The sequence below is a fragment of the Phaethon aethereus genome (assembly GCF_964289735.1).
Source record: "Phaethon aethereus genome assembly, chromosome: 7".
Lineage (NCBI taxonomy): Eukaryota > Metazoa > Chordata > Aves > Phaethontiformes > Phaethontidae > Phaethon > Phaethon aethereus.
In genome coordinates this window covers 35,463,756-35,480,862 of record NC_138583.1, presented here as the reverse complement: position 1 = coordinate 35,480,862, position 17,107 = coordinate 35,463,756, and the positions used below count along the sequence as shown (strand labels likewise).

Genomic DNA, 17,107 nt, shown 5'->3' with positions numbered 1-17,107 from the left:
TGAAGGAGGAAGAAAAAATAGATGTAGAAGGCTGCAGATCTTGTCTGTGTGATCAATACAGAAATACAAAGTAAATAGTTACAGGAAAGTGACTATATAAAAAGAAATAACTTTTTTTTTTCATCCCCAGAAATAGCTCAGCTGCTGATTAAATTTTTATGCCAAGATTCATAAGAGAACAATTCTTTTTTTGAGACATCACCGATGGGCAACTGGATACGAGATTTCACTAGCTTGAAGGCAATTCCCTTTGTACTCTATTAAACAATCATGAGGACATACTGGTTTCTAAGCTGCCTGACACTTAGTGATTTATGTTCCTTCGTTCTAACCAAAATTACAGTCTATTACTATTCATAAAGCAGCACAAGCTTGTTTAAATGACTACATGTTATTAGAAACGAATGTAGTCTTTGGATAAAGAAAACTGGTTTCTAGACATTTTCTATTGTGGTTGAAAATACAAGCTCAATCATGTAACGTCTCCTGGTAGCAGGTAGGCAACGTAGGAAGCTTACTCCGTATTAGTGCATTATTTTAGTATTAGCTTTTTGGCCTGACATTTTCTGCATGTTTACATATTCAACCAACATTTTTATCAGTTTAACAAGCAGGATTTTGAACACGTCAGCCTGATAACATATATTTAAGGCATAAAAGGGCTTCCATTAACTTCAAGAGCCTTTAACTGTGACTTTCAAAGAAACCTCCAGGAAACAGGAGCCCTAATTCCAGTAAAAACATCAATGAGGAACAGGTGCCCAAGTGCCTGAAGTTGCTTTGGACATCCCAACATGACCACCTACAACACTACACTAAATAAAAATGTTCTTTTCTGAGGACACAAGCACTTCCAAGTTATATTAACTTGTAATTAAAGGGAAACCCCCTTAAAAAGCATGTAGCCCTTTAAGATAACTTCTATGCAAGCACCACATCACACACTGATCAAGGTAAAAGTACACAGTAGTTCTGGGATAGTATGGACTACCAATGGGGTTTTTATGAAACCATTCACTGGTAGTGAATGAATCAAACATGGCATAAATATCCTCACAGAGTCTTTGACCTGTGCTTCCACCATGGTTTTCATCTCCTCAAGTAACAGCAGGGTGTTGTTTCACACCTCACCTTATTTTGCAAACACTGCTTACAGCAGCCACCGTTCCCTGGCACTCAGCAGCTTGACATCAAGAAGTAATGACATTTGGAAGTCGCTAAGATCAAAGAAAGAGCAATAAGTAGTACTGCATTGGCAAAGTTGGTAAGGTAGAAACCTTTAAATGATGAGTAGAAAAGTATGTTGCCAATCTAGCAACAAGAACAGGATAGGAATAGGACAGATAGACCCACCATTAGGATTGTATTGTTGTGTCCCATTAGAGCAAGACAGAAGCTACCAGCAATGAAATCACGACTAGCATCCACGTTAGAAGCGCTTACTAGCGTTACGCGGACTGCCGCTGGCCAACAGCTCCATTTGCAGAGAGCAGCAACACGAAAACACATAGGGTCTCTGGTCCTGCAGACTTGGGTATCCGCTTCGGCAGAAGAGTTCACAGCACACTGGAAGGTTAGAGATTGCTTCCTGGTTTTGAGCATCAACTAAAGGATGTACAAGGCATTTTTTTGTTTGGTGGGGAGTGAGGTGGGTTTTTTTGCCTTGTCTCTTGCAGACAAGGTTTGTCCCAAGTAACACGTGACGAAGACAGAGAAGTATATATGGCGTGAAAAAGCACCAGACGAGAATGAACATGAACTTGTGATACTCGGGCTTTCAAACCAGATACCTAACAACCAACTCTCCTCCTCTTTACTAAGCTTCAACTGTTGATAAGCAGATCTGATCCTAAGATGGCTTTGTATGCAATTCTTCACTGGAGCAAGTAATGAAGAAATAGCAAGTGTTCATGAACCTCTCTCACAAATCACCTCTGAGAGCTTGTGGAAAAAAGTTAGGCTCCGACCACATTCCCTGACTGCAGATTGTGTGTGTGCAAACTCACCGCTGCCTGTCCCACAGAAACAGGTTAGCTGCCACGGTGCTATCGGAAATCCACTGTACGCTGTCTTAGATGGGTATTTCCTTGAGTATTCCCCAAACGAGGTCTCAAATCTAGTAGTAAAAGGTTTTATAGTGTACCCGCTATGTTAAACTGTGCAATCATTTGTCCTGACACGAACACTGCATAGTTGTGAGCAGCAGAAGCAATGCTGAAGTTGGTAGGGCTCCGTATAGGTTGGCCTAATTACAGGGTATTTACACAATACATAACTCGGCGAGAGATTCTCACACAACAGATCCGCAGCCCCAACATTCTGAATGAAGAGCCATAAAGTAGAATACATCATCGGGCGCAACAGCTGCGGAGATAAGAAAATTATACTCTGAAAGACAGAATTTGCTTTAGGAGTCTCCAGCAAGTGACCTAGGCTAAACCGAAAGAGCCCAGTGGTTACACCGGCTGGGTACATCGCATTGAACACTGCTTATTCACATCGTCTTTGCTCACATCTGAATCCAAGACTTCAATTCAGCCATTCCGAATCATGCTAACAGTGGGGAAAAGCATTCATGTCATGTTACCTGATATACCTAGAGAGAATAACTTATTCTCATGCTGTGAGAAAACCTAGTCTTGTTTATTCCCTATAGGTAATATGAAGGAAAAAAATGTAACTTTATAGTGGTTATTTTAGGAACTCCTGCAAAGAGAGACAAGATATGAAGAGCCTGAAATGGTCTGTGGCTGGAATGGAAAATTAGCAGAACTGAAGCAGAGAGGATAGTGATGAGATAAGAAATAGTGCTTGTGGTTTATCACCTTCATTCTGGTCACCACAGAGTTGGAGGAGTTCGGTTTCTGAAATGCTGCTGTCCATGCGTATTAGCATGACAAGATAGCTTTGTGTTAGCTCAGAAGTTAGCATAAGGAAAGACATCCGAGCCATTTAATTTCTAGAGTAATTCAGGAAATCCAGAGCTCCTCAGCCATCAAGAAAGGGTACAAAAAATATGATCAAGGCCCAGTTATTAATGATAAACTGCAATTTCACCAAGGAAGAAGCTGACATAAATTAAAAATGTAACTTCAATAATACAAACGTGAGTTTTGATGGAAAAAAGAAACTTTCCCCACAGTTAAGGCACAACACTGGGTATCAAGAGATTTGATGTTTTCTGCCACTGTTTTACAAGGCAAGGCAAGGCGATTAATTCCAGCAAGAAGTGTCAATATCTGCATCAAATCACAACTCCTAATGCTGTAGCTTCTTCATTAATTGGTCTGGTACTGATGTATGCCAAGTATGCACTGCTGACAAGCATCGAGGTAGGAAAGCAACAGCTTTAGCTTCTCCATGGAAATCAAAAGTAAAGAGTTAAATTGTAATATATTTTAGACTTTATATTGCAATAGATATTGATTGCTTACGAAGCATGTACATGAGAACAGAAATTAATGTTTTATTGGTTCTTCATAGGCTTTGACGGCAACATGTTATTATAACCATCATCTTGTAACTGCACTAAAGCCAATTCATTAAGTGATTTACATTCACACGAAGAGATACAGAAGCAGCTGTATCAATAAATTATCTCTTTTTAACAGCTAAAAACTTTTATTTCCCAATACAATGTCATGCAGTGTATACACCTACCACTTCCGATTAACAATCTATAATCCTAATGTGGAGCTTTATTGGGTTTGAGTGTCCTGCAGGATACAGGGTAGTTAATATTCACCAGGAACACCCTACAAAGATAATTCAGAAGCTGTTTTTATTGCTGCAGAAATGAGAAGATCTGATGCCTCTCTTCATTTGCAGTAACCTTGTGTTTATAGGCAAGTATTTATGAAGACCAAGAGGAGTACCGGCAGAAAGTAAACAGTAAGAAAAATGTTGTAAGAGGCTTTTTTCATTCCTTCCCTATTCTGCGCGGGGAATAGTGCAAGTTGATAGCATTTTTTAAATTTCTGTGTTTTTGAGAAGCTAGAAACCAAGCCTTTATACCACCTCATGATAACATTTGATATTCTAATCTGAATGGATACAGCTTTCCCCACTTTTAATTCTGTGGGTACACTTTTACGCAGGGAAGAGTCAAAAGTCAATGGGATTAAATCCTGGGACCGATAAGGACAAAGGGAGGGGGCAATATTCTTGGTTTGTTTTTTTGGTTTTTTGTTTTGTTTTGTTTTTTTATTTAATGTCACTGGCAAGTAGAGAACTCGTTCTCAAGGGTAGGTTTGGCTTCAGATGAGTCAGTATCACTTGATGTAAAATATTCTGAATATTTTAAATGAGCTAGCAATTGCAGTGTTACATTTAATTAGCACATATGCCCACATTAGCCCTTCAGATATACGAGAAATCATTTTAAGAAAGGATTGAAAATAAATTCTGATGCAGTTTTAAAAATATACATATTACCATGGCTGTCATATCTCCCAGATGTGCTGAAAGAGGAGTTTCCAGTATTCTCCTTCAGTCTTACTAGCAGGTTTCCCAGATTTCCCTCATACATCCACTGGTTTAACAGATCTCTATCGAGGTATGGCTTCTTTCAAAGATGAACAGCCACCCTCTTTACTCTCCTCCTTGCAGCTAGCATTGCACCGCAGCCAGGGTGAGCTGTACAGGGCCAACAAAGCCAACCATCATGTAAGACAGGTTCTTCAGCCAGCACGTATCTAACTAGATGATGGAGTCTGTTCCAGTCAGTGTCTCCGAAGGATTAGTGAGCCACTGGACCCTTCTCTGACATAGCATCTGGGGATGTATTTATGAAGGCTTCATCAGCTGTGCCTGAGATTGGGCTCAAGTCTGCTACAGCACGTGACTTGAGCCACACGTACCCACACTGAACATACAAACCGGAGCAGGTGAAAACCAGACACAACCCCCCTGCTCAAATTTTCTCTTCCTTGTTTGGTCCAAATTCAAGAAACAATATGAATTAAATGAATCAGCAAGGAGGCAACAGCTGGGGAGTCTGGGCTCAGTTCAAAGCTCAGATCTTGAGCTAACAACAATATAGATGCACAACAGGAGTCCTGCCGCTCATGAAATAACATATGTATGATATGTAAATGTTCTTAGAATACCTAATATGAAATAGCGAACAAGCAATCTTTTCACAATGATAAAAAAAGAGAAGAGCCTGGAGTTTTAGAACCTCGTGTTAGTTTCCTTAATACCTAAATTACACCTCTACTGCCTTCTCAATCCCTGGCATTTGAACTCTCTGGGGTAAACGATCTCCTTCTTGTGACATTATTTCAGTCGTACTAAACCTACGAGGAAAGGGGAAAGATTATCTGAGCATACATGAACAGCACAAGAGCAAGCAATTCACACAGCCTGCCACTTGCTCTTGTGTGCCTGAAAGAATCCAAAAGCTTCTAATCCATACATTCTCCTTGCTCTCGGGCTGAACGCTTCGAATGCAAGTAGCACTAAATATCACCAACTACCATTATTGCCAGTATGAAGTGACTGAATCTGGAAAACTCACATTCAATGGGAATAAAAATGGGTATCCAGGCATTAAACTACTTAACTGGCTTAGCCATAACCTTTTCATCATCATTTCTTCCTTACAGAAGCAGAATATTTGGAAATGAGCAAAGTGAAAGGAAGAAAGAGGGAACAGTTTTGCATGCTGCATTGCAGCTTTGAACAGAAGAGCAGGAGACAAGAGTGGCTATACTGAAACAGAAAAAAAACACTGCAAAATGAGTCAAATTAACATCCTTTGGCTTGGTTTAAATTTTTAAAACTTTTTTTGACTTAATATTGAAAGTGATCTTTCCATCTTTTGCTTGCGGGTCAGCAGAATATAAAATAAACCATTCTGAAACAAAAACGTATTTGTTTTGGCATTTAGCTGTTCCTGAGGTGAAAAAGCATTTCAGTTCTTGCGATGCCTGCACACGGAGCAGTGGCACACTTCAGAAGAAGGCAAGCAGGTCAGAGCTGCTACTTATTATGGCAACGCACAATCCTTACAGCAACCCAGCACCGCTGCACTACTGTAACAGAGATCATCAACACTGGTAGTCTTACAGAAATAACAGATACCAGCGAAGTGAAAACTATTGGCTACTGTTTTCATTGCATTACGTCTCATTTTAGTTAATAAAAAGTATGATTTATGATATTAGTCGTTGCCTCTATTGATCTATTTTTATTAAATATACCCTATGATGTAAACTATTCCACAAAAGCCATTTTAACATGTCTCTGTGTTTGGGGAGGAGGGAGGTGGGAGAAAGGAAACCATCAGTATATGAATATTGATGTGGCCATTAAAAGTTTCAAAGCTGGCAGTCGTACATGATTCTGTGATTATTCTAAAGAGAAAAACAAGCTTAAATCACCGCAACACATATCTGAATCACAGAATCATTAAGGTTGGAAAAGACCTTTAAGATCATCAAGTCCATCCGTCAACCCAACACCACCACGCCCACTACGCCACATCCTGAAGTGCCACATCTACACATTTTTGAACACTTCCAGTGATGGTGACTCCACCACCGCCCTGGGCAGCCTGTTCCAATGATGGAATAATGAACCAAATAATGGAATAATGAACCAAAACACACTACAGACAGTCAAAATGTTGCGTCAGATGTTTTTCAGTGCTTGTTTTTATTACATCTCCAACTTTTTTCAGCCAAACAACTCTCAACAGTTCCTTGGACAACTATGCTAAGCTTCATACCAATTTGATAGAGCTGAGTAGCCTGATAAAGTTTCTTTCGCTTTCATACCTGCGTGCACACTCCCATCACCTATAGGTTTGGACCTGCAGTGAAAGTCAGGGGTTAAACGCACAAAGATGCTGAGTTTCTCTTAGTGACCAAAGCTCTCCCTCTCAGTTAGTTCTGTCTCTCCAGTACTACTTCTCCAAAAGTCCCTTTGTAGCTCACTGTTACACTTCAGTGCTTCTCACTCCTGTCCCTCCTGCGATAGCGCTTTAAGATCTTGCTTGGAACAAGGTTGAATCGGTTGGAAGTGACAGCTTGGCCCGAGCAGCTTATTCAGGAGCAATCCCTGAAACCCACTAGTACGTTCCTCCATGCTATAGGATCTCGTCCACGTTCAGCCACTGCCCCCCGCTCAATCTCTTCTAAAGCCCCGTATCAAAAACCTACCACACACAAGCAGTTTTCTTTCTCCCTCAGCTTTCTGCCAGACACTGAATTTAAATAATACAAACACGACTTGATAATTTGCTGCCAAGTAGTTTTTAATCTAGAATATGTTTATGATTCGTATCCCATTCGTTACACACCACTGTTCCCTTTAAAGATGGATAGACGGAGACATGACCTTGAAAGAGGACCTGTATGGTGGTGAAGCCTATCCCCACATAATGCTGCGCCTCGGGGTATAGGCTGAATAAAAGTGAGGATTAAGTAGTATCAAACAAACTGTCCACAACTACAGCTAAGTGCCAAAACACATTCTCAGACTGTTTTTTCAGACCAAAAACTCAGAAGCTGGTAAGGAAGTGAGAGAGGGGAGAAATACTACGGCCCAATCTAGAAGGCTCAAACAAGAGTTTCTTTATGTGAAATTAAAACATTAACTTTAGGTGAAGCAGCAACTTAACCCAAACTGAAATAAAATATTTTGTTTGGGCATTCATTGAAGCAATTTTAATAAAAAATGCTTTTAAAAATGCAAGTTGTAAAATAAAACACTTCAGTACTAATACAGACACTCTTTTGGCCAAGCTATTTACTAAATGTAATACAAATTTATGGTTCCCATTTTTCCTTCACAGTTGCTGAATGCAATGACTTCATTATTCTCTGGGAGAAAAAAAAAAAAAAAAAAAAAAAGAAGGACATGCCTAATGATATTCACAATCAAATCCAACTATATTAAAATCATTCAATCCAAAACCACTTGTGTGAATAACTACATGTTCCAGAGCATTACTAATGATTAAAATATATATATATATAGTAATGGGGAATAGGAACACCACTTCTAGCACTTCGTAGCACTCACTAAAGTCCAATAGCAATAGTTACACTCCTGTAAAGCACCTTGGATGCTAGATGAATGAAATTATTAACGGCCTCTCTGTGGGCTATGAGAGTACAGTCAGGCTATTAGATGTGTTCTCCCATTAGTGAAAATCGGCAGCTAATGAAAAATATAACACTTCATATCAAATGATACTCTCCTCTGTTGTTTTCGATTTGCAAGGCTTCACAAGACTTGGTAGGGTGCCACAAATCCTTCAAAGCTGAAATATTTCCTGAGCTGACATTTACCCCTCCATTAGAAATTCTAAAGTAGTAGTGAAACTCCTCACTCAGAGTAAAATGTTGAACTGCAAGACTGCAGAGAGTAACGTTTCACCTAATCCAGGATTTCATTTTCCCCACAATCTTGTCAACGCAGAATATTGAGAATACGATACCCGGCACGGCACTGCCCGCTAGCCCGAAGGGATCATCAGCATCTCCTCAGCCTTTGCCGAAGTATTCCTCGAGTAACTTCAGTTTGGTAACACCGTCTCCTTTTCTCCCACCAACATGAGCCAGAAGGCTCTCGCAAGAAATTTTGCTTTCATGTCTTTCAGCGTTTCCCACTCACCGGCACGCTCTCGGGCAGTACAAACCTCAGTCCGCTGAGCCGACTCGTGCCAGCTTACAGGGCCACCTAGTCCGGCTCCTCACAGCCATGCAGCGAAGCAAAACTCTATGTAAAATATTCCCAGGACACTTTAGTGTAACTTGCTTTTTAAGATTTCCGCTGGTGGAGATCCTACATGAGCCTCAGGCAATCTATCCCAGCACTCAAAAGTCCTTACAATTAAGTTGTATTTCCCCACACTCAGCCTAAATTTCCCTTGCTACAAGTTTAAAAATCTTTCCCTTCTGTACAGTTCCTGGAGGCCACGAGGAGCAGTTTGCCTTCTTCACACATCGTTACGGCAGCTGCTTACTTGCGAAGATTACCTTCTCCTCAGATTTCTAGATTAAACAGTTCAATTATTTCTATCTTTCCTCAGAAAAGGTCTTACCACCTTTCTCACTCCTTCCCAATTCTCAAACTCACCTGCATTAAGTAATCTGCATCAGCCACTTACTATGAAAACACCAGCTGTAAACCCTGTTACTCCATCCTACAGTAAAATAATTCCCACTTACTGCATTTTATCTATATGCAATTTTAATTAAAATTCAGTGGCATTTTAACAAGGAAAAATATTTAAGCCATTTGGATAATAAAAGCTAACAATGCAGAGAAATAAACAACTACAATACACAGTGACTGCAGCAGTCTGATTTACAACAAAGAAACATTCCTAGTCTAGTTTTCTGCAGAATCATATAGATTAGTCACAGTTTCTTGCACAGCAATGACTTGTGGTCCAATGATCAGAAATTTACCATTTACAAGCCAAGGGAAAAACATGAATGGGAAGTACCTTAAAACCCATGTAGTTATGAAAAGCTTAGTTAGTGCCACATCTGATGATAACTGTCTCTTCTATGAGGACAATCTCACTGGATCATCTGTAACGCAGTTATTCCGATTCAGGAATTGGTGAAACTTTCCTTAATCATTCACGTGTAAGTCCCTGATGTTCATTAGTGGATCACAACCCATACTTTAACAAGGGGCATGTGTATTGTCTTTAGCTTTGTCTTTGTCCACTAATCCTTGCCAACATAGATGCAGCACTCAAACATCCCCTGTTCAGTATCAGTACAGTGCTTACTACAGAAAAAAGTTACAAGACACACTAAATGCAATCCTTAATCCACTTTTAGTGTCAATAATTCTGCCACGTATTTCCAAGTACTGGCTTTTCAAAGTCACCAACAGGTTGGGTGACTATAAAGATCTTGGTTTACTGTGCCAGGTATGGGTGCATTCTCAGCAATAAGACTGTATTTTTTATGTCTTTGCCGTAAGAAACACAGTTGTGCCACAGCTTGACTGTGCTTAGATCAAAGCACAAAAACCAATTTTTATACAGAAAAATTTGCCTTGCGGAAACCCTGTCAGTCTTCGTAGCATTCTCATTATAAAATGTCCTTAATCAGAGCTGGGAGCAAATAAACACAAAGTGCCAAAGTCAGTGAGTAAATGGGTTTCAACAAGGAAAGACACAAAGTCACCATTTACTCCTCAAAAATCTGGAGCAGATGCTTCGGCATTTACAATAACGTCCTGTTTTAGCATGCATTCAGCTGCGAGTTTAGCCATGGACGTCAACTGTAAACCCCACCCTATTAACAGGACAATTAGAATTCCTGCCACTAAATCCCCCTTTCCCCCCACCCCAGGAGTCAGGGAAGTAAAATGAAATAAACTTAGCCCCATGATATAGAAGCATTGATACGACAGTCTGCAAAAGAGTCTCTCTTTTGCACAGACCGAAGTCCACACAAAAAGACAGGTACACTTTCTCCTGAATAGCTGTTATCTAAGTCAGTAAAATCCTTCCCTAGTCTCAATAAATAAAATAAGAAAACAATGGAAACAAAAGCTTCCGCTCAGTGGAACACCAAGTACCAAGTGTCTCTGCTAGCTTGGTGATATTTCATGGAGATTAGGACAGGCACACGGTCGTTTTGTTGGGTGCTTCAATATTATACTACGTATAATAGGTATTTATGGCCTTTTGTTTTTACAGTCACCTCTCAAGGACACAGAGCTGAGCAAAGTTAAAATTTGGGTTACTTTGTGATACGTTGAGCCGCATTCAGCGAGTTACAGAAGCTCCATGGCATTCTAATTCTTCCATCACTTCCAAAGGTGTAAGAGACTCTGCTGAGCACTGGAACAAGTCTGTTGCTTGCCACTGGAGCTCAGTATGCAACCTTGATATATGTTCTCAGATCCTAAGCACCAGAGAGGCTAAGGTCTTTCTTTAAGCAGGTCATTCCCTTAACTGTTCATTAACCCTACTCAGTGAACTAGACTTCAGCCTGGGCTACAAAACTAAATCTTTCCCTAATTTTAGTATCATCTAAATTATGGTTTACAATACAGTACCTATTTTTAAACAGGTTAGTAACCAAACATGCTGATGTTCTCACTTTCCATTATCTTTACTGTTTGTGAAACTAACACTGAAAAAGCTCCAAGTGTATTCAATGTTCAATGTGTTTGGCCACTGTCCACATACCTCACGACAAAGAATTTGTCAATTAGATGAACAAAGGGTGAGAAAAAGAAGTACTATTCCCCTTTTCTTGATGAGAAATTAGGGTACAGAAAAATGAAGTCCAAGACTTTTAAGATCAGAAGCCAAAAATCAGGTTCCAAACAAAGTCAGAATTATGAGGTAATGAAACAGAGAATGTAGGACACAAAAAGACTAATAAGTTCATGTGGCCAAATACCTACTTCGCTTTGAAACATTCAGCTAGAGAGCCGAGGCTTAAAAGGTGCTTTGAAATCTTGATCCAACTGATTTGTGTAATTTGGCAGCATTTGTGTCTGAGGAAATAAATCTTAATGCCTCAGGCTGGCAATTTCTTCTCAATACTGTTTTGCTTATATTACCTACAGATCTCCAACTGCTTATGATTATCAGCTCAGTCTGTCCTCCTATAATCCAGTAGATACGACAGAGAAAAGGCAAGCACAAACTGGAAGAGGAGCAAAGCGGAACTGCAGCATTGTGGAATTTCCTCAGCTAATTGATTTTCTGTCTCTGTTAACAAGACAATATGTAGTATCATTTACGAAGATATACGGAATATCCAGAAGATCACCACCCATGACAAAGCAAGCTATGTGAAAGAGCTTTCCATGCTAAATCTTTTCATGCATATTCCTAACTCGATTAAAATCTTAATATTGTGAACTTGTAAGAAACCCAACATGCACAGAATCAGATTTTATTTACTTAAACCAGAGTCTGAACATGGCACACACACACACAAAAGATGTCAGCATTAGCCAACACCGTACACTCACATGTGTGTAATACACACGTATGTTAGCCTGCAGAGAAACATTTATTCCCAAGGGAGGCTGCTAATAAGACTGTGCTGCGAGGAAGATATCTAATTACTTTGAATGACATTTATTTTTTAATCACATCACACTCACTGAAGAGCTCGAGGTTTGATGAAGCAATCCTTGAAAGACTGTCTTTTTAATCAATTAGACAGCTCTAGAAACATCAGCGGTATGCTGTTGACAAGTCTTTGGGCTAAATATACTACAACACACACAGATTCTTCTATCTTCCTGCCAAGACAATGATGCGGTCTTCTAAAACTTCTGAAACCAATGAAAAAGTTTTTGTTGTAGGAGATAACTAAAACAGAACAATGTGTATTTTGCTATGAAACTAAGACATCCCTACTGGCAATTACAGGCGCACTCTGAGCTACCACTCAATTAATTCTTTTTAGAACAGATGAAGAGCATTGCTTTAAGGGCATCACTCCTGTGTAAAAATATCAGACTTGCTCACAAATCTTTTTACGATTGCCTTAACTGAATAAAACCAAGTCAGGCAAAAACATTTTCTTTCATCAAGCATTCAGTTATGTAACAAATGCCACTGTCCACATAGAGCAGATGAAAGACTGGCCGCGTTTAACATGTTCTACCATTAATCAGGCATCTTAAGATGTTCCAGGTCATAGGAACACGTACAAAAAGCAGAGAAATGCAAGACCCTAATTCAACCATTCTTCAAATTAGTGCTTGATTTTTTTTCTATAAACAAAGTATATGCTCACATTTCTACTTCTGAGACATTACATGAAAAACTTCACTTTAAAAAAATCCAGTTATGTACTCACAGGTATTTCTTAATAAATAAAAACCTAAGCAAACAAACATATGAGGTGCGAATTGATTAAAGTCAAGGTTTAATCGAAAAATATTTGAAACTGCATAATGTAGTAACAATGTAATGGTCAAATTACAGTGTGAGAATTTTCTTTGCTTAATAAGTAGCAAACCATCTATGCTCATTAGGATCAGTTCAGCCCGGTCAAAAAGTGTAAGGCTAACTATTTTTAATACTAAAAATGAATTTGATAATGTTAAGGAACTGGAAAAAAAACGTAGGGCAGAACAGAAATATCACTATTCTCCTTACAGTTTGTAACTTGTGGCTTGAGAGCTCTTTTGCTGAAGGTACTCAAAGAACATCTACTTACCTTCCCCGTGGAGTTTGCATCAAGGATGTTTTTGACTGCAAACAGTTGCGTTTGGTTTTTTTGTCTTGTTTTGTTAACTCCTGCTTCTGAATTTCAGGCAGCTGTAGTTCTTCTAATAAATGTCTCCTGACTAATCCTTTCTTCAATAGCAGTAAATCCCGAGGGGTTAAAATGCCCTTCAGCACAGATCTTTGTAAAGGCACAGAAGTTTGAGTTGCTTAATTTCAATACCTAAACCCGTCTTTAATTGCTAAGTGAATACTTAGCAATTGCTAAGAACACAACATCTAGAACTGAGTCAGTTATTATCCTCACTGTCTGTTGAATTCATCCAAACCAGTACACAAACATCAAAAATGTATGCCATTCCAAATAATACACATTTGCATGGCAGAAGAGAACTTACAAGAAGTAGAGATTTTTGCCTTGGTGGAATGACTACAGTTGATAATTACAGCAAGTGGGGGGAAAAAAGGTTGCCAGTCTTAAGTATAGAAAATATGGCTGCTGCTTTAAAATACATTCAAATTGGCAATACATTCTATTTCAGCAATCATCAACAGAAGTTTTCACACCTCCATTTTTATGAAATGACATTTATCACCAAGCAAAACTAAAACATGGAAAATGTACCTTTTTCTTCTGCATTTTATGGTACAAAATATGCCAGTACATTACTCTGAGTTATAGTAATCAGTAGGTTGGAGCTTAAAAGACATCTGGGAGGCACAGATGGTTCACGATTGGCAAATAACTATGGAACCATTATCTTCAAGGTCAGATTTCTAACACTACAAAGGTTGGTAGTCACCCAAAGTCATCAACACCTTTTCAGAACGAACTAATTCACTTCAGCCCGGTTCCTGGTGGACAAATATCGGTGTTGCAGCTGGCATTCACAACAGGGATGATCTCAGACCTAGCCTCAACTCACTGATGTTAATGCAATTCCTTTCCAAGGGAGGTAGGAACCTTACAAGCCTTTTAATTCCTAGAAATAGCCTCTGCAGTAGAGCTTATATTGCTGCTGCTGCGGACTCGATTCCAGTCCCAGGGCTTCCAAATTCACTAGTAACTGGTCATACTTGAAGAGATATTTCAATGAACTCAACATGCCACAAAAATCCTTGCCCTGGCTGCCTACAAAACCACAGAAACCACAGTATTTAAACTTCTGTAACACAAATGTTCCAAAATATCAGTAACTGCCTCTCTGGAAAAACTGAGAGAAATACTGAATACTATTTCAACAGCAAAAGATTACTTTGGTGCTAAGGTTATCTGAACGTAAAAGCCATTCTTCTTGTCTAGCTAGAGATTGTATTTTTGCAGCCATTACAACTTAATAAAACTAAAACACCAACCTGGATGTGAATTTAGAATACTACATGTTCCATACTTTTAGACGTCAATGATGCTCCAAACAACCTCTTAAAATACCACAATTCCAAGAAAGAAGCTGAGCTATGTGAAAATGTGAAAAGTGCTTGTGTAGTCATTTGCCATTTGGTATTACGTGGCTCTACCGAAAGCATTTCCTTTAGCCACCCCTCAGTTGATTTTTAGAACCACAGCGTAAAGAACAGTGAAAATTACAGAATGTTGTACAGAGGAAGCGGGGAGAGAAGACAAGCATAACCTAGACATTACTACTTTTAATGGGGCATGATTTACGTATCATGGTAATAAGCTATGAAGAGATCTCTTACTGGATGGTGTAAGTGATGAATTACACATGCAATAGTAATGAAGGGAAAGGTTCTGATGTAGCATCAGTTTCCAAGGTCTTTGCTCACCCTGTAATTCCATATATTCCAGAAAACAGTCCTCTTGAAAGGAACAGGTCTAGTTCCAAAGTAAGATGCAACTGAACTGAAAGGTATCAAAGGTACCTTACAGGTTTCTGAAGGTATCAAAGTTTATCCTAAAAGGAAGAGGATGACACTTACCAAACATGTTGCAAATCAAAGGATTTGCATCAATATTGAAGAGAAACGAGCACTGAGGGGAAAAAAAAAAAATCAAATACCGGTAAATTGGGCAAGTTATTCATTAGCCATGAGAGGGTTCAGAAGGGAATCACATCAAAGCATTCCAGTATCACCAGTTGTAAGACAATAACAGATGCTCTATACCATTACTGCCTGCACCTGCGACCAGCGGGATCCGTGGTCCAGGAGCCAAACCAGTAAACAGCTGCAGAATCTGATCTCGTTTCTGTGATACTTCAGAGATCACAAAGATCGGGACTAATCGTTTTTACACATCAAGCAACCGAACTTAGATGAAGACCGTAACTTTTCATTGTTCAAATGCACGGAGAACACAAACTGACAGAAAGAAGCAGCAGGTACAGCCCTGAGAAGCAAGGGGGAAGCCTGCCTGGAGTATACAGTGCAAAATAATACTAACTGGGTTCTCCTGAAGAAGGAGGGGAAAAAAAAAAAAAAAGAAGAAAAAAGTGCTCCTACAGCCATAGCTGCACATCTTTCAGCAACCAGGTTTTCATGACTTTCCTTCCTACCTCCCAGCGTGCGGGTATGCATCTCAAACCCAGCTACACGACACCGCACCTCACGTTCAGCCCGAGGTCCGCCCGCAGCCCCCGGCGCTGCAGCTGGGGGTGCCTGCCCCGAAGCTCGCTCGCTGCGGGTTCCCGCTGCTGCCTCGGCAGATGAGACCTTACAGCAAAAACTATAATCGTCCAAACGAAAACTGAAGCGGGGTTTTGTGGTTGGGTTTTTTTTTTTTTTTGTTTAGTTGGGTTTTGCACACTTCTCTCACAAACAGTAGTTTCGTCGATAAAAAAATTCCCGCAGGTCTTCGGCAAAATCCCAGGGCAGAGGGGGGCTCCCCGCTGCCCCCGCAACGGCTCACCCCGGGGAAGAAATTCCCCCCGACATCCCGCACGGGGGAACGGCGGCTGCTCCCCCTCGCTCTGGGCTGCCGGGAGGGCCGGCGCCAGCCTGGGGGCTCCCCCGCCCTGGAGCCCACCGGCGGGCAGCGCTCCGTCAGGGCTGCGGGGGAGTAAACGCCTCCAGCCCGCGCCGAGGGGCGGCCAAACCCACACCCCCGACCCCACGCGCGGCCGTGGGGGGGGACTCGGGCGCCGGAGCGGCCCCGGAGGAAAGTTGAGGCAGCGTCGGCGGTACCCGCTGCTGCCGTTCCGGTGGGAGCCGCCCCCCCCACCCTCCCCGCGCCGTCCGGCGGGTACTCACACGAAGACCCCGAAGAGCAGGACCCGTACGCCGATCTCGATCGCCAGCGCCCGCATGGTGGGTCCCGGCGGGCTCCGGCAGCCCCGCGGCGCCGCCTCTCATTCCCCGCGCGGGGCGGGGGCACCCGCGGCGCCTCAGCCGCCTCACGCCGCGCGCCGGCAGCCCGCCCCGCCGCCCCGAGGGAGGGCGGCCGCGGCGCAGAGCCCCGGGAGGCGCAGCCTGGGCCGCGCCATGTCTCCCCCGCCCCCGCCGCCCGCGCCTCACGGAGGCTCCGTGTCCCGCCGGCGGCGCGGCCGGGCTATGCAGGGGGGGCGAGGGGCGGCGCTGCCGCCGGGCCGAGCCGAGCGCCGGCTGCGGGGGCGGGCGCCGGTGCCGAACGCGGTGCCTCCCGGCCGCGGCGGCCGGGGATCCTGGGGGCTTCCCCGCCCCGCCCCCGCGGCGCCGCCCGGCCCCGCCGGCCCGGGGCTCCTGCCCCCGCCTCCCGCGGGGGTGGGGCGCGGCGCCCCGAGGTGCCGTACGGGCCCGAGGGTCGCGGGGAGCGCGCCTCTGCCTCACCGAACGCCGCGCTCCCCCAGCCTTGGCCGGGGGAAACGAGGTCGCTGCCCGGCCGCGCCGGGGCTGGCCTGGCGGCTGTGGGAGCCCTCGCCGCCGCACAGCCCGCAACACCTCGCGGGTGCGGTGCGGGTCGGGTGAAGGCTGGCCTTGCTGTCTTGCCCTGAT

General features: G+C 42.3%; 1 protein-coding gene across 1 annotated transcript in view; it reads right to left on the bottom strand.

The window, feature by feature from the left end:
* PLPP4 (phospholipid phosphatase 4) overlaps nt 1–16,667 on the bottom strand; it is a 64,680-nt gene extending 48,013 nt beyond the window's left edge. The window contains exon 1 of the mRNA XM_082002340.1: nt 16,388–16,667. Within this exon, the coding sequence (XP_081858466.1) occupies nt 16,388–16,443 (56 nt within the window). The 5' untranslated portion in view covers nt 16,444–16,667. The remainder of the gene's footprint in view (nt 1–16,387) is intronic.
* Between the last annotated feature and the right edge of the window lie 440 nt (nt 16,668–17,107).